We start from the raw sequence: 18,993 nt of genomic DNA, 5'->3' as shown, positions 1-18,993 counted from the left end.
TCAGAATTGAACTTGTTTCCTGCAGTTTGAGCTGTGATGTGCAGCTCTGCTTGTTTTTACATTTACACGATTTACACGACAGGTTGCGTTTCTACTGCCCCCTGTCGTCTCTCCCCCGCAAGCGCAATGCATGATGGTACATGCTCAGTTAGTGACCATCGGTTTTGTGCTACTTTTCATGATGCTTGTTGGGAAACATTGAGTGTATTAAATAGGGTATGAAGAATTTCATATCCGGAAAGCAAATGAAAAATGTCTCACACACATTGATCACACACAACTGAAGGAATGCATCTGGAAGTTGAGTCTCTGAAGTAACTTCAGGTTGATTGTGTGTAGCTTTGTGTGTGTTTGTTTACTTGCTCTTCCATCTTTGGGAGAAGGGTAGAATTAGGGTTTAGCTTCGAGCATTAAGGCAAAGACCAAGGGTGTGTGTGTTTGTGTGTGTGTGTGTTTCCATGTGTGTGCAGTATAGTGCGATAGATCCAGCTTCATAATGATGGTGTCTGATATCAGAAGCCTGTGGTGTGTTGTACTGAACTGTCGCTTTAGGCCCCAATTATGCGCAATCTTGTTACTCTCCAATTTGTATACACACATGTCATTTATACACACACACAGACACACACAGACCCACACACTCACACGATACGAAGTGACCTTGAGAAGCGTCTGGATCGCTGGCATGTGGACGTGTAGGCGTGTAAATGTATCCCTCGCTTTTCAAGCTGAATCAGTAATAAGCATTTCATTACTTCAGCCTCAGTTCCCTAGGGAGGGAACACACACAAACACTAACACACACATACACACACACCCACACAAACACAAAGAGAGAACCAACGTGGTAAAAGGTAGCTATAGAAGATACTCTCAAGAATTATACATTATAAAACGATAGCAAAATGTAGAAAGAAAGGGAAGAACAGAGTCTAGGTGGAGAAAGCAGGAGGCAGGGTGTAATATACATAAAACTTGTGTACAGCACATTGACACCGGGGGGAAACCCTCATCGCCAAAAGCTCTCGCATCTCGTTCTCTCTTCCAAGTCGACATCTCCTTCGGCGTTTATCTTCACTTCCAAGTGATGCCAGTAACAGTTAATGGTTTGTCTTGTGCAAGGTCACACCTGACGAGGTTAAGCACGGCCTCCAGTGGAATCATAAACCGTTCGGTCTGTGAGTGGAGGTGGATGAAAGGAGGAACGTTGTGAGAGGGATTGGTTGAAGGTTGCACATCAGCGCGGGCCAATGGGGGCTGAGGTCTGTGATGTGTGCGGCATGTGAATGCTCATTTGAATACACAAGGAAACAAAGCTGGAGAAAGGGAGACAAAGCGAGGGCGGTGTGTGTGTGTGTGTGTGTGTGTGGGGGGATTCCTTAAGGGGGTTAAGTGCCGAGGACGAGCGCTAATAGGCAGATGATGTCTAATCGGATTTGCATGAACCAACTCGCTCAGGTGTGGAGAGACGTGCAAACAGGATGACAGGCAGGTAGTGACCAGGGGGTGACGGCCAATAGAGGAGCTGCTTGATAGAGGTTGTGGGAACAGCCCGAGTTCACAGACGCACACATTTAATCAGTAGATCCACATTGTGCCGGATTTCATGTGAAGTTCGATTCCCTCTCTCTTTGGATGTGTTGAACTAAACTGTGAGTTCTCCTCTGTCGCTTTGAACGATAGCAAAGTGAAAGTCTTATTCTTTAATGAGCCGCAGCTCCTGCCGAGTTATTATCCCTTTAACCAGTAACACACATACACACACACATAATCGAACACACACACACACACAGCATGAGAATCCTATCATTTATGACTTCTCACTGCAACCACTGTTACCCCCTGACGTCTTGTACTGAATCCTCCGTCTTCTCTCCTTCTTTCTGACTTTATTGGTTTGTGTGTGTGTGTGTTTGTAAGTGTATGGTGTGTGTATTGTGTGTTTACCAGGTCTAGTCAATAAACCACAAGCTGTGAGGTCTGGTCGACACAAACAAAACCCAAAGAGAACAGTTAAAGGGAAAAATAAACCAATGAAAATCAGACATTTATTTATATGCTCTTAATCTGCTTTTCAAATTAAGTCTGGTGGAAACACCATTTCTGCCACGATTTAAATAACTTGCCTTTTGTGTGTGTCTTCCAGACGAATGTGCAGAGGAACAGGTTGGCGACTGATCACCCAAACATTTAACAGGTTCTTTCTTGACCGATCCTTTCACCACATTTGTGTAGTTTTTACAAAATCCTGCTGAAAATCCCTGTAACCGCCCTTTTCTCCAGAACCATACCCTCCACACTATTTCATGGAAATTGGTTCCGTAGTTCTTTTGCATAATCAATCTGCTTAACAAACGATGATGAAACCATAACCTTCTCAGTGAAGGTAAAATAACAAATAACTCAAATGTTATAAAACCATTTAATTGACTAGATCTAGATTGTTATTTGTTTCTGCACCAGAGAGCACCCACTCAAATATGAATCCCTAAACATGCCTGACATTTTCTCTCAGAAACAATAGAAGATGTTCATAAACACCCTTTCTCATAATGTAAAATAAATTGAAAACAATGGTCTACTTCCTGACTGATACCACATTCTTTATCAAAGTTGTGTCGAATCCGTTCAGTTGTATTTGTGTATCTTACAAACCAACAAACCAACAAACGGACAGGGGGTGAAAACAACCGACTGGAGGAGAGACAAACGTACAGACTCCCATTGATCCCTGATTTGTATTGAACACAGCAGCTGCAGATCTCAGGAGACAGGGTTGCTCCGTTTCTGTAAACATCTATTGACCCTGATGTGAAATCTGGATTTACAGAGTGAAGCTGCTGTACCGGTAACATACCGACTGCATTCATAGCGTGTTTTAAACTCTAATGTCCTCCAGTGGAAGCATGCACACAGACAACTGCAGCATTTATAGCACTGATCAATCCCATCCAAAGGCTCTCTGGGAACTTTTATGGCTACCAGTGCAGATTAGAGGGCTCACCAGACTTTTTTATTGTTCTCCCTGGCTCCCTTTAGAGAGCGGTGGACGCTTACGAATGCAGATCAAACTGTCCTCGGGGCGGAGGGGCAACGCGCTGGAGCTCTGGAAAACACTGGCCTTCCCCTTTAAGACGGAATGGCTTCTAAAGGCTTTGTGAATCCGGCCCCAGGGAAGAGGGGGGAGAGGCTGGCTCGTGGAGCAGGGCTGAGACGATGGAGGGGAGATGGAGGGAGGCAGAAAACAGGCTTCAGTTGTGTTGGGAGAATTAGGCTCTAGAGCTGGTATTTGGTGGAGGTTTATGGTAAGAACAAAATATTTAAAGGAAATTTACGTCAAATTAAACTGTACTTAACCATATTTTGATATATCTAAAGCCCTTTTCAGACAAAACCAAAGGTAAATTTGGCAAATGAAGAACGCAGCATGATAATGAGAGTCCAACGCCTTGAGAACAACAGGAAACTGTCCATAACATTCAGATGAAGGAGGTGGCGTCTAGAAAATGCAGGAGTCAGGACACAGTATAATAATACTAGTGGAATCATGTGTTTTTGTTTACATCAACACCGGCATCTATAGGCTTAGGTACCATTCCAAAGTACAAGCTACAAACAGTAAACAAGAAAGGATTCTCCAGCTATTACTTATGTCTCAAGAAATACCTGAATAATTATCCAAAGGAAAACTATTCGGTTAATGTCCGAAGCAACTTACTCTGACCTTTGTGTATTTGTACACAGCCCGTACGGGAACGTTCAGCCCCACGTCTATAAAACAGCTTATGTAACAGATGAGAGTTTCTCACAAAGCTCTTTGTAAGAGATACAGCAAATTACCCACCACACCTCGTCCTCTCCCTCTCCCTCCCACTCCTCCTCTCTCCTCTTTTTTCACTGTCATCTTATAGGTACCCATGGGAGGGAAGACCACCTGGTAACCATGGTTACAGGGGCCGACCCCCCCCCCCCCCCCCGTGAGTACACATCCGCACATCGTCTCACCTACACACATCAACACAAATACCTTACATCCTGTACCTGGTGCGGATACAAAGAAAATAAGAGTTCCTGAATATTGAGAGGAAAGTCTGAAGACAGAGCAGCTCATTGTCCTGAAGCCTGTGGTGGGTTCTGGGAAAAAGGGTTTGGTGCTTTCCAGCCGGGCATTAGTGGTTCTTAAGTGACTCATGGATTCCTCGAGGTTATCACATTCCCACCTCTGTATCCACCACATCACAGTTTCATAACGTCGCAATTATGGTGTTTTGTTGGAGAAGAGAAGAGAAGATGAGGCTGCGATCACATTTACATTATCGACGTGGTGGGACCCGGACATGTCTGGGGAGACAGAGATCGGAGGAAGGGAGCGTGCCGCTCGGAGGAGAGGAAAATCAATCGGTTTAATCTCGGTGAATTCCAGAGGAAGGGAGGGGGAGAGACGACTAAACGAAGAAAGAGGAGGGAAAGAGATGGGTAGAACCCCCCCCCCCAACCCCCCTTCCCTGCAAAATAATATCTGTAACAAAGTGTCTGTGATAGCAGCTGTGACATGTGCTAATTATCTCGCTTAATAAAACTTAACTTATTAAAAAAAGGTTCATCTTCCATCTAGTGAGCTGTTCATCTTATCAGCCTCACACGCTTATTGTTAATGGCCCAAGTGAAGTGAAGCGTTTGATTTGAGGAAAATATTAATACAATTTGAATAAACAGGCAAAGAGGGGGAGGGGGGGGGGGCTATGGACTGAGATGAGCTTGTCGTCATTCACATCCTTGAATGAACTAAAGCAGCGCTCTGCAAATGGCAGCACGTTAACCAACGTCACGATTCATTTAGATCATTTGATTTGATTGATGTTCATGAGTGTCGCTGGTGCTGATCTCCCTCACGTCAACAACAAATTACAAGCACAACGTTCATCTTGTTGCTGCAATGCTTTATATCAAGCCGAAATGGGCAGAGCTTTTATTTTGAAAACTTGGGTCTGAAGATCTACAGACATTGAAATAGCCGACAAGCTCATTTATGTACGAACCACATACGTGAACGGTCAAAATTATTTTCAGTTATCTCATGAAAAAAATGTAATTACTCGGACTGCACTTAAACCAGGTAGGATGCATGTAAAGTTTTCCCATTTCACGCTGTACCATAGTTTATAAAATGCTCTGCACACAGCGTCCAGCACACAGAAAAAGAAAAGTGAATGTAGAACTGTATGAAAAGGAATAATACCTAGGGAGGTCTGGAGCTTCAACACAGGACAAGAGAACAGTATAAACAGGCAGGTTTAGTTTAACTAGTAAATATAACGTTTAATAACATATGCAGACCTGATTTTAAAGGACTATAATGTAATTTAAAAAACTCCACATTCATGTTTTTCTGGTTAGACTTCATTGGCTCACAAACAGCGCCAACCTAAGCTTTCTGCTTTTAACTGCTGATACATTTGGATTCTTTGGACTCTCACCTCCTTGTTTTTGATCCGTGTACGATGTTTGCCAAGTGATTCTCCCTCTCTGGAGCCAGAGCAACTTTCCTTCATGTCGAAAATAGACTAATATAGAATAATAATATAGGCTGTGTATACTTTAATAGCAGAACTGAATCATTTCCGTCCTTCATGTCAGTGCCAGAGAACCTGAATTCAAAAAGTTCTTTGACGACATTTTCATGACTGAACACTACCTGCCTCATGTCAGCCTTATATGGTTTAAATAGGGGGGGAATTATACAAATTCTCATATAGTAGCATTCATCCCGTTAGTGCAGGTAATTTAGAAACCTTTCTGAAGTTTAAAGTGTTATGTAATTAAAAACTTTTAAAGCAAATGTAGGATAAGTTTAGAAAACAATTCTTAAAAGAAGGCAGAATACAGTTTGTTTTTGTCCGACCCGTTCACATCTGCAGCCCAGAGATAATAAAAAACAGACAGAAAAATCTTAAGCTAAATCATGTGTGTGTTTAAGAAAACTGAAGGTCAATGATAAAGACATTAAAAGTCAAGAAGCAGAACAATACTGGATCCACTTCAATCAGACAGAACGAGGCCATCTATAAAACTCACTGGATTACAGAGACACACTGCAGACGCACTGCCTTCACACACTCACAAACACACATCTCACATCAAAGACACACACCCACAAACAAAAGGCTCTAAACATCAATTTGTGCATCACTCTTTTCAGCAAAGAGTGTGTCTTCTACCCGTCCTTTCTTGAGACATCATCTCTGCATGTCAGCGATTCACACAGAGAGAAGTTGTTTGGCTGCAGGAGTCAGATAAGCATTAGATCGGCAGATTCAGAAGCTGATTTATCAGAGAGATTTGATTGGGCTGCATATATTCACTTGATGGCGTTTTATTCTTGCATTAACTATTGATTTAATGTAGAGCGCAGGCATAAATAACAAATAATTCGGGGGGGAAATGGCACGCCGTGTGCTGTATCTCCATGATTTGTGTGGTCGGGTTGGTACTTCTTTCAGCCTCAGTGCACGTGAGGCTCGTTTATATGCATAGAGATGCCGGCGAGCAGATAGACGTGCAAAAGATTCTGCTTTTCCCGCTCTTTATTGTGATTCTTTATGCAGGAATTCATTGCAGCTTGAGAGACGCGATCCCAGGGCGCCGCCACCGGCTCGGTAAATCATAACCAGCAATTTTCTCTGCAAATAGCCAATGTACCAGTTTCGGGCCGGGAGGGAGGAGGGAGCTTCTGCAGACCTGACACATCAAGGTTAGTGGAGAGGCTATGACGAATGTCTCAACACATACCTGACTCCTGGAGCTGGGGAACACGAGTGTGAGGGAGGACGAGACAAACAGCTCTGTGTAAATATGCCAAGGAGAGGTTTTGGAAATGTCACGTCTTGTAGAATGAACACACCTGTGAACAAGCCGCTCAGAGAGGTGTCATCTGTGTTTTAATAATAATACTAAAAGTTCAGCCTTTAAAAAGGAAATATTCTGCTTTTTAAGCTTTTCTTTCCTCTTACTCTTTGGCTCGATACCAACTTGTTGGTTAGTCTGTCAAGGCCCCCAACAGAAGCCTGGTAAAACGAGAGCTGATATTTCCTTCATGTGCTTACAGTTGACCAATCACAACAGAGTGTGTCAGATGGCCAATTAGAGCCGACTGGGCTTTACGGGAAAAGGGGGGCCTTAAAGAGACAGGAGCTAAAACCAAGTGTTTTGGACAGAGGCTGAAAAGAGGAGCTGCAGCACGGGACAGTTGGAGGAAAGGACGTGTTTTCTAAATATTGGAGAGTTTCAAGTTATTATAAACCTGAATATGAGAATAATATGTGAATTAGAGGCACACAGAAAGGACAAGTAGAGACTAAAGAGAATGTTAAAAAACACTGGTGAGAAACGGGGAGTAAAGATTCACACAAATTAAGTCAAATTGATTTCCGCATCATAATGAACTAACAAGCTGCAGTGCTCGACTCCAGCAGCTATGAGGACGGTCATTACCCCCTGACAGTGAACTTTGACCCCGTTACATCCAGACCAGGGGGCAGAGATCCCATCACTCCATGACATCACAGAGCGACACGACTTGTCGTCACTGGTGGGAACTGGGTGATGAAGAATGTGGATGCGTTTCAAAACGGTGACAATAGACCACTTCTAACAACGAGGCCATTCTGCACAACCACTGTGACACCACGCAAAATGTCAATAGCAAATACTGCTATGACATTTATGATGTTATTGATTTGACCTGGAGCTAATTGGCTCGGGTCACCACCAGTGTGACCGCGGCAGCTCCGGTCGCATACTTTGGAGTCATGGAAAGTTCCGTCACCCTGAAGGTGTCGGGGGTGCTCTCATACACTGACGGGTTAATCAACGTATGTGTTTTTCCAGCTAAAGATAAACACAGGCTGTGGAGCTTCCTATAGGACATCGAGGAGCCGCGGCCGTACAGGACATTGATATTCAACACATCGCTGGATCTGTTTGCTCTTAATTTGTGGAAACACAGACGAGTGTGAATGAAGGTCAATACAGCAGATAAAATACAAGTTGTACAAGAACCAGAACTAGTTTAGAACCTCGAGGAATGATTTGATTTGTTTTACGTGTTCATTGTTTAGCTGTATGTTGATCCATCCAATTTGGAAACATAATTTTCCCGTGCCCATTGATCACTAAATTCTGATCAGCTTATCCATGAATCCAGGTGAATGTTTGTACAAAGTCTTCAGAGATTCCCTGCAGGTGTTTCTGAAATATCAGTGAGGTGACAGCGACTTTAACCTTTGACCTTCACCCAACAAAATCGAATCATTCCATCCGTCAGTCCAACTCAACGTCTGGTCCAAATTTAAAGAAATTGAGATCTGGTGTTCACAGAAAGGGACGGAGGAACCGAAACATGAGGACAACCCGAAAACATTGGACAGAATTTGGTCAACGATGAGTTTTCTCATCACCAATTTAAATAATATCAAATGTTATCCACACACACACTGTGGGATGGCCTGAGGCTCCTGAGGGCTCCTGAGCCCGCCCCCCCACCCCCATCTATCTGCGTCACACATGTATTATTTATAAGCAGAAGCCCAGTGAATAAGTCAAGAGATAAATGAATAATTATAGTTTATTTTCCCATCTCTGTTTTTAGGGCGACCTGGTTGTTAGTGCATCCTTTATCCCGGTCACAGAGGAAAATAAACTGCTGAGAGCAGCAGAAAGAGAGATGGAAAAGTGTGTGTGTATGTGTATGTGTGTGTGTGTGTGTGTGTGTGTGTGTGTGTGTCTGTGTGTGTGAGAGAGGTTGAGACAGTTGAATCTCTCAGTACCATCCCTCCCTCTGGGTATTCCCCTGCTGTGTGTGGCATCTTTTATTTATTATGTGTGTGAGAAATTATGTGTGTGAGAAAATATAGGAAAAAATAAGGAAAAAAAAAAATAAATATATATATATATATATATATGCTGCTGTGTTATGTATGAATCAGAATCCCTGTATTTGGATTTAGGCAAAGTACAAGCCTCAAACTGAGCATCAACTCATGTGTATATTGGGTAATGTTTGTTCCGATTTGTTAATGGTTGTGTTGGTGTGTGTGTGTGTGTGACTCACCGTTCCCCTCGCCAGATGCTTCACAGCCATCTTCATCATCGCAGTCGTTCCCACTGCCTCCCTCTGTGTCTGCGCTCCCCCCCTCCTCTTCCTCAACTCTTCCTCTGGCTTTACTCGCCCAGCCGAGTTCCACTAACAGCTCCTGAACACACAAACACACATTTTAAAACCCATCACAAACACACACTACATTGAATAAAAAGCTGTTCACATTTTGTTCAACAATGAGGAGGTGGAAAAACAAAGAAATGGACAGGGGGTGAAAACACAACTTCCATGACAGAGGTAAAATAAATGACTGGGAGTGATGTGCAATCAGTGGGACGGACCCAGTGAAGGTGTTTCCCCTGTTTCAAGTCTTTATGCTGAGTTTCAGAGTGAATTCATATTCTCATCCAACTCTCAGCAAGAATGTTTATCCACTAAAATATCAAGATTTCAAGCTTCCACAACAAAAGCCTGTGATCGCACACACAGAACCACTGACCAACAATAAAATAAACAGACACACACTCAGGTCAGCAGGCAGACTAAAGGGTAATTGAGGTCACAGGGTCTCTGTGTGGATCCAGGCTCTGTTACTGCAGAGTTAAGTCACAGCTTGGATGCTGTAGCATGTTGCATCATTATCATGGTGGATGGAAATATCACGTCTTGTAAAAATATCCATAACATCAACCTCTACTTTTAAGAAAAACAAATATGTCAAATATTTGTTTTTTAAATCAAAGGTTGTGGAAAATGAGAAGATTAACTTTATCAAAGTTTGAATCTAGAAAAAACAGAACTGGAGTTATTGGTGATTCACTTACACACAGCGACAGCCGCAGATAATTGGTTTCCAGCTTGATGAATGTGTTACTGTTCAGAGTTAAGAAGCAGTGAAACATAAATCCCAGCTGAAGTCGGCGATAAGGCAAATAGCCACACGTTTCTAGTTAAAGGAAGATGTATGATTCTGACATTTATGTTATTTTTATTTCGCCGGTAGATAAAGTTTGTATATATCAACGGAGAGGGAGATGTCACAGAAGTTTCCTTACATCTATATTAATGATTCATTTTACCTCAGACGAATCTGTTCAGAGAATTTTACTTTACACAGGTCAACACAGGACTCTGCTGTTTGGGATTTCACTATTAGACCCATTGTGTTAGATCTCAGTTGTCATTCTATTGATGACAACATTTGTAATAGGCGACACGAAACTGAAAAAGATGAATAAGGAATATAAATATCCAGACAGATTGAGTCGGTTAATTCTAGATATGTTCAACTCCGCCAAGGAGGTTATTTCTTCCCCTATCTTTGTGTGTGTGTGATAGTTTCAGCCTATAATATAACCTGCTCCTTTATCAAAACAAAAAATGGACCTAAAAATAATTCCTCAGATTGCTTATTTCAATTAAAATACCGAGCAGGGATTCCCTCTTCCTAACGTTAATGGTTTAATTCACTGGCAGAGATGGTTGGTGGACATAAGGAAGAACATCTGGCCTCTGCCGTACAGTAGGCGAGGAGCAGCCTACTGTACAGCCATTAACCGACAGCATGTCTGAGGGGACGTGGAGACGGACGCGGTGATTCACCATCGTGTTGTTCGACTGCAAATGAGACAGAACTACAGCCTAGTGTCCACCTGGGCTGGGTTTCCTTACTCATGTGGAAAGGTTCCTATAGGAAAAGACATTGGGCCGTGTGGCATTGAGGTGTGGCTTCATTAACTACACCAGTGAGCTTTGTTTGGCTTTTAACAGCTGAATCTTGGAAGGATGAGACAAAAAACTTCTAAATTTTGGTACAGATCAGGACAAAAAGGCAAATCCAGGATTTCTTTTAACTTAAACATTGCAACTAATATAATTTGACATTTTCACAGATCTCCGGGGGAATAATTCCTGGATCTTGATGAAAGAAATCAGACACATTAAAGGGACTGATAGTCTGAGTGAGTGAGTGAGTGAGTGGGTCTAAATTTGTGCAGCTCGATTCAATTCCTTACATTAAATTACATTATTTATATGTCATTTAGCTGACGTAGCTTTATCCAAAGCCACTTCAATAACTACGACCACTCTACCCCTCAGCCACAGCCGCCCAATTCAAGAGGACTCTTTTGCATCAGCAGAGGTGTGGTGACAAATCCTCCACTTCCTGAATACTCTCGATTGGATGTAACGTGTTTCCTTCTCCCTCGATACAAACGTCATTCCAGAGGATTCAGGTTTAGACGGAAGCAGGAAGTAGAAAGTTGCAGCGTTCTAGCGAAGCCGCGCTCGGTCGTGTTTTCATTTGCCGCCACTTCAGAGAAAAAAGGGTGGATGAGTAACGCTGAGTCCACAACCCTCTCAATGCAGTGGCAGCCCTCACAGGGTTGATTAGGCTCTCCCTGATTGGCTGAGCGTCTTCATAGAGATTATAATTGCCCCATTAGTGGGCGCAGCCGGCTCGAAACATAACCCACTGCAGCAAAGGTCTAATTAACATGTAATGGGACAGTGAGAGATAAGAGGAGACGAGGGGGGAAAACACGAAATAATTAAATGCCAAGGATGCTTCTTTGTCCCGTTTCCTAATTTCCCTGTCGTCTCATCCAGGGAGTACGAGAGTGTAAATGGCGAACATGACTGTCGAGAATAGTAATTAATAAACGGGGAGCGTTAATGTGTGTGCCTCGGATGAGCAGCTTCCCCCTCGGAGAAGCCACTGATGAGGCAGATCGCACACAGGAAGCACAGAGCCTGTCCTGGATTTACAGAGGTGACCGTTTACTAAGATTTGTTTTGTGGGCTCAGACTTAAAACCATTTTTTTTTTTATCTATCCATCTATTTCAGAAATCTGGATGTGTGTACAACGCACATCTTGTAAAGCTGTTCAACTTAACGGCTTCACACTTTGCATGTGTGTAGTTAATGGCCCAGAGGAAGTGCAGGGGATTTTGCGCCATTATGACAAATGATATATTAATACAGATTAAACAGGCGGCCAGTGCTCTGCAGCAGTGTGGGATCATGGAATCACTTCCTCTTTAGCATATTGTCTTCCAAGTAAAAGAACAACATTTATTTGGTTGCTGCAAAGCTTTATATGGAACTTTATTACAGTGCTTTTATTTTGAAAAGTTGCAAACTTGGGGACCTCTGAAATATCCCACATTGTATATGGATGAAAAAGTCCAAAATCTGTAACATATCAAATCCGTCCAAAAACAACCCGCTGAGTCCTATTCGTGGACACACAACAGCTTCATTGCACAGAAACCAACACACACAACATTTTCTACCTTCACCCTGTGAAAGACTGCACACTACGTCCAGCACACAAACTGAGGGGGACTCACTAATGACATGGACTAACTCTGAAGTAGCTTTAACGCAGAACAGAACATTCCAAACAGGAAGGTTTACAACGGGCACTGTACTGGTCTCAATTTGTCAAATACATGGAAAGACATCACAGCCCTTTGGAACTGAAACAAAGTCTGAAATGCAGATGAGTTGTTATCTCTGACTTCGCCTCTCTGGTTCATGCTGTGGCCTGGCAGCAAAACAATCTGCGTCACGTGAATTACAAATCATATACCCTTTAACATTGTCAGAGTTAGAGCAAGTGTCGGTGCACGTGTGATCTTTATGGTTCAGCGTTCTTTTAAAAATCGACAGGACACACGTGCACGTTACGTTGAATTAATGGAGCCTGAGAAAGCAGATCCTGCACGTGAATGATTACATGGCTCATGTGTAGCGTGTTTGTGAACATGGCACCAGGGAATGCTGACTCTGCACATCCTCCATGTAAATGTAACGTGATTAATGGACCCACCGACTAAATTAGACGAAGCACAGAGCGCCTCAACAGCAAATGAGAAATATAAACCCACGTTTGCATAAACATTCCATTAGAAAAGGGAAAACATGCATGTTAATAGAATTTCATCAGGTTTTCTTCAATCCGACCACAGATCTGGTTCAGCATCAAAACACGTTGATGGTTTTCTTTGTCAACGTTTAAGAGATTTTAATGATTCTATACAAAATGTGATTATTAATTTTTTTTATGTAATACTTTAAAGATAAAATATCTAAAATGTCTAAAAAGCACCAGAACATCATTAAATATTTATATTTTGTTGACTTTGTGTACTTACATCTGTTAAAAGAATTTCGATAAATTATTTTCAAATCCACAGAAATTCACAGTTTTATTCAAAACAATGAAACGTTTAATTTTCATAGGAATCATTGAGAATCATTTTTATAAATTACATTTCTGTGATTTCATGAATCACCATATTACCACACTGCCCCCGAGCTTTGAAGGGGCTGCATAAATCTGGTTTGATTGGTGAATAATGAATTTGTTATCGTATGTTATCATCCACATCTGCTGCTGACATTTAAGTTTATTGGATTAGGCAGCGCTGCACAAAGGAGGGCAAGGGAAACGACACACACACAACCGGTGCCCAGCAGCCCCCCCCCCGCAGCGAGCTCTAGCTGCTGTATTACACCTACATCCCACTTTACACATTAATATTTTATCATAAAACAATAAGATCCAGAACATCAAACGAAACAGAAGCATCATTATTTTATTGCGTCATTACTTTAAACACAGATATGAATAATTCTATCCGCGCAGCATCGTTCCTGCAGAACTCTAACCACCTCCATGTGTCATGGTCAAGGTGAGCACAGGAGATATTAATGCTCTGCAGCAGAGACGGACCCAGAACACAGGTTACAACAGCAGAGGCTGCAGTGAGCATGCAGCGTAGTGGGACAAATAAATTAGGGCAACTTCTGTTTACATTTGTTTGTTCAAGAAAACAAACAAAACAAACAGAAAACAAGTAAACATTCAATTAATTTGTCAAGAACGCACACATCTACACAAATTTCTGTTTGTGGAACGCATATCTCTAGAGCCGCTCATCCTATCAACTCCACAGTCGCTGTGTGTATTAATAAGGGCCGCAGGATGTGCATTGTTAAGTTTGGTGCAGCTTGGACATGTGTTGTTACCTGTGTGAGCTGCTCCAGCCTCTGCTTGGCCCCCTTCATGACAGGGTCTGTATTACGGACGGTCATCTCCGGGTTTTCCCTTTGGGCCTTTAAGCTGCTGCCGACCACACGACCTGCATAGCTACACAATGACAGAACATGAGAAACACTGGTACATCCCCAATGTGTGTTTGGGCTTTTATACTTAATTCTTGATTCTATTAAGTTCTTCAAATGCAAAAAAAATATCCTGACTACAGTGTATTTCCCACAGTGACATATTAAACAAACCCATAGAAATGCTAATGGGTCAGTTAACCAGTTCTGTAAAGGCACTGGTTTGTGACAGTCGGATTAGAAACGATCTGTCAAAGTTTGACTATGTCAATGATTTATCGGCCCGGGTTCTTATCTCTGCTCTAGACCTTGGTCCCCATGCATGACCATCAAAATGTTGTGTTTGTGTTGCTTGTGTTATTGTTTATATGCACTTATTTCCTGTGTGTGTTTCAAAAGAACATCCCAGATTTGAAAGAAGACACCGAAATAACTTAGTTTCAAGTTTGTAAGAATGTTTAGCTTAAGAGTAAAAGTTAAGTATCGTTTCTTCTTGGTTTGATTGTTAAGTTGAGCACAGTTTCTACTAATTAAAACTTCACATCCAATCACGTTTTTTTTATGGTGCATTTAATATCTATGTACAACAACTGTCGATGGAACAATCTGTAATCAAAGTATTCTGACTTTACTTTTGAAATACATGATTTAACCATTTTCATTTACTTAAGTACCGCCTTCCAAGTAACTTGAATATAACGACCACTTAAAAAAACTTTTTCTAGATGATTGATTGAGTGGAGTGGTGGAAAGCAAAAGTAATGACCGACAGAAAATACAGTGATAGTTCCTTCTGTCGTCGGCTTCAAGCAACTAGCATATCATTTTGTCTGAGTGTGTGTGTGTGTGTGTGTGTGTGTGTGTGTGTTTCTCTGTTGGCTGCAGAGTGGGAGGATCAAAAGGAAGATGAAGTGAGAGAAAAGCAAAAGAGAAGAATCAACAGTTCATGACTCATACTTTTCCATGTGTCCAAGTTCCAAAGCAGCTTCTCTAGTTAATAGAACCAGCCACCGACCAACCGCAGAGTCCACGCCCTCGAAAACACAAACACACACACTCTGGCTATGGCAACGAGGGAACAGAGAAGTGGTGGGTGGATTTCAAAATGACTAAACCCAACCAGCTGGTCTGAGATCAGATCCATCAGCTTAAGTTTCACAAATGTTTTGCTCTCTTCTCACGCAGATTGTTTCTCCGGATAAAAATGTCGTTCTTAGCTTCATCTGGTTCTTTCACGTGTTCTGTGTGGAGGCCGAGACGACACAAGCAACGCAAAACGAGAACACAAGAGCCAAAACACAACGGAAACACAATCACAACGGAAGTGAGCGACAACGGGTGTTGAACAATTAAATTAGCAACGTTACTTTGAGGAAACCCAGTCAAATTGTGATGCTCGTCTAGTTTGGGTGATACGGTAATTTGCCTAATCAGCGAAAAGGAAGAAGAAAACACCTGTTCAGATATTATGATGATTCATTTTCCTTTTTTATTCATGTGCTTCAGTTTACCCCCACCAAACCAAGTTGAAATATAGATTAGAGGGAAATATTGATTATCAAAAGATACAGATTAACATAATTTATTGATTCATTGCTGAGTGTTAATATTCATTAATTTACAGTACAGATGCAGCATTAGACAGATGTGTATTGTAAAGTTCTTCTAATCTATCTTATTTTCTGCAGTTCTACACAAACCCCTGAAACAACCACTCGTGGAAATAATGAAATAATCAGATATCGCTGGTCAACTGTTTTTGTGGTCTGCTGTTTGTTCATATCTGTAAGTGTCTGTTGAAGCATTGATTTAAGCCCTGAAGTCATCCTGGGGGGTTAAACCCAAGCGTTACTGGTTGATTTTCTCAGACATGGATTTTGTTTTCATCGCAACAACAAAAACAAAAGGGATGGTTTCAAACACCGTCACCATGGAAACTGCTTCGATCGACTCCAGAGATGCGCCGAGAACCAGAAGAAGATCCTGAAGCTGCTTTTAACACCGCTCCCACCACATGTCCAGGATTAGAGAGCAGTGATACACACACACGTGCACAAAACAATGATGGAGTATTATGGTAATAACAGGATACTGGTGTGTGTGTGTGTGTGTGTGTGTGTGTGTGTGTGTGTGAGAGAGAGAGATCATAGGCTCAGCAGATCAACCCCCTCTGGACCGATTTATAAAAATCTAAGGCAATAATGTGACGGGGAAAGAAAATGAAAATACCTCAGAGGAGAGGAGGAGAGTGAGAATTAAATAAATAAAAGCTCAATTAAAAACCGCAGCCTGTGGCCCAGAGGGGAAAATCCCAAGATTCCACGGACCCCAGCAAAGATTTTAGCAATCAGTGTCAACAACACACATCTAATGAAGTCGCCACAACAACAAACATTGTCAACACTTAACAAATATTCTGACCAATAGAATTATCGCCATGAACGCTGGGTCATGTGCTCTTCCTCATTAGTAACAATGCAGCAGAGTGACAAGCAACCGAGTTGACTCTGAAGTTTGCCGTTTTAACCACAAAGAAAAACATTAACCATTAGACCGGAACAAACTAAACTGTTCAAAGATTGGTAAGAATCATTACAGGGAGGTTTCGGCTAATTGTTGAGAAAAAGCCTTGAGGTTATAGAGCGCTATTAAATATTTGGCCCTGCTCTATCGACATGCTGTTCTCGCAGAGGGTCGCCTCCAGCCGTTATCGATCGGCCGCTCCAGGACGGGTGACAGGTGGGACAACACCGGAGGTCAATGCAATCTCTGCTGCAGATGCAGAGGGATCATATGAGCCAATTTCCACGACTATGCAAGATGAATCAGTTATTTATATGCTGGGGTCTGTAATGATCGGTGCAGTAGAACGCTCAAGAAATAATCCATGTTGTTTAAGTCATTAACGTTGACATCTTTAGAGGGTCTTAACACAGTCGAAGAATTGTGGGAGTTATTAATGTTCAGATTAATAAACAAATAGCCCTTTGTGTGTTTTTTAATTATTTTTGCTTTGGCTCAAACTTGCGTGCACTCATATTTTGTTGCTTGGACAGATTTCCTGTGCTCCAGCTTCGTGCAACAAATCCAAGAAAATTGTCCACTCAGTAGAATGCCGGGTGTATTGTTGACAAATGAAATCGTTGCACCCTCTCAAGGGTTACGAGCCAAACCAATATGAATTCTGGGTGTAGAACAACACATACATTGGCCATTGCAGATGTTTAAATAGAAATTGTCTGTGATTCCTGAGACATCAACTGGGACTAGAGGCTTGATATTTTACATTATAGACTTTGAAAACAAATATATTGAAACTGTTTGTATCATCAAACAAATACAGATAACATTATATTTGTGAATGTCTTATATCTAAAGATGTAATTGACCAAATGCTGCATCAAATCTTCAGTTATGGATGATGAGTCTCCCCTTATAGATTTTGTGTGTATTTGACTTTACATTCAGGTGCAGTGGATGATTTCAGCCTCTTCACCCCTCAAGCGTTTCCCATGCTGGATATATTGGAAAGTGTCAGTGCTGTGCTATTGGCCGCTCTGCAGAACATCGTGCTGCTCCGACTGTTTGACACTGCAGACGATCAAATTGCAGGAAAAGTAGCTGTAGATGTCAGAGAGAGAGGTGCGACTGTGAGAGACACATAAGATCACACCAGCACCACAGTGCTGCTCTGCTGCTCTCGGCTACTGCAGGGCTGCTAACGGTAACACACGCACACACACACACACACACACACACACACACACACACACACACACACACACACACACACACACAGACACACACACCCACACCTCTATCTCATCCCTGCACCAAGAGTTTATGGCGACTGTACAAACACAAATACACACTCACACAAACATCCCCATTCCCAATAATTGACTTTGGACTGCAGATCAAATATACGATTCCTAGTCATTTTGAAAAAGAGATAATTTTATTATTTGGTCTTTTATCATAATATAGGTGTAAATCTGCTGTTGTGAATATATATAAATAATCTTTAAAAACAAAACAACCTCTATGTAAAACCTCCTTGTATCCCGTGGTCTAACTGCCTGTGGTGATAAACAGGCTCAGAGAACAGGCCTCATAGGAACTTGAACTTCAAAACCACCAAAAAGAACACACTGAAATATTTGGTCAAAGACACTAGAGGTTCATCTATTAAAGAAGCCAGCTTCTCCGACGTCTGGTGAGGAACTTCAGAGATGATGTCTCTTAAGCATCTGAATCTTCATATAGGAGACTTCAGAGTCAGATAAGGATCATACCAACTTCAGGGAGCTGCACTAACACCCTGAGCTGAGTCTAAAGACACTTAACACACCAATATTTTGAGTTTTCTTCAGGTGTTGGTACTTCAAAAGTGCAGCCTCTTCAGATTGAGGCGTATATTTCAAAGCTGAAGAGTTGTCCTTCAAAGCAAACTGAGCAATGAGAACAGACAGATAAGAATTTGCCTTTGACTCTTCTTTGCACATCGGATGAAAGATATTCATTAGCAAAAATGATTGTAAAGTCAAAAACAACTTCTCAATAGGCCTCTAACTTCTCGGGATAAATATCAGCCATATTCTGAAACTGCCTTCAGGATCAAAACATAATAATCATTAAATCTTTATTTATATAGCACTTCATAGAAAAACAAACAAAAAAGCAGTCATAACAAATAATTGTGTGACAATAATTGAACATTCTGACTTCAATAATGCAAAACCTTTTTATAAATTTGATTTC

At 41.8% G+C, this 18,993-nt stretch overlaps 1 protein-coding gene across 1 annotated transcript in view; it reads right to left on the bottom strand.

Moving 5' to 3' along the window:
• The window catches only part of LOC133961210 (glypican-5-like), a 39,077-nt gene that overhangs the window by 6,289 nt on the left and 13,795 nt on the right, over positions 1-18,993 (bottom strand). The window contains exons 8-9 of the mRNA XM_062396249.1: positions 14,137-14,257; positions 9,110-9,251 (exon numbers count right to left, since the gene is read on the bottom strand). Coding sequence (XP_062252233.1) covers positions 9,110-9,251; positions 14,137-14,257 — 263 coding nt within the window. The remainder of the gene's footprint in view (positions 1-9,109; positions 9,252-14,136; positions 14,258-18,993) is intronic.

The sequence above is a fragment of the Platichthys flesus genome, chromosome 9 (genome assembly GCF_949316205.1).
Source record: "Platichthys flesus chromosome 9, fPlaFle2.1, whole genome shotgun sequence".
In the NCBI taxonomy this organism is placed as follows: domain Eukaryota; kingdom Metazoa; phylum Chordata; class Actinopteri; order Pleuronectiformes; family Pleuronectidae; genus Platichthys; species Platichthys flesus.
Note: the sequence above shows the minus strand (reverse complement) of the source record. Positions and strands in the feature narration are given on the sequence as shown.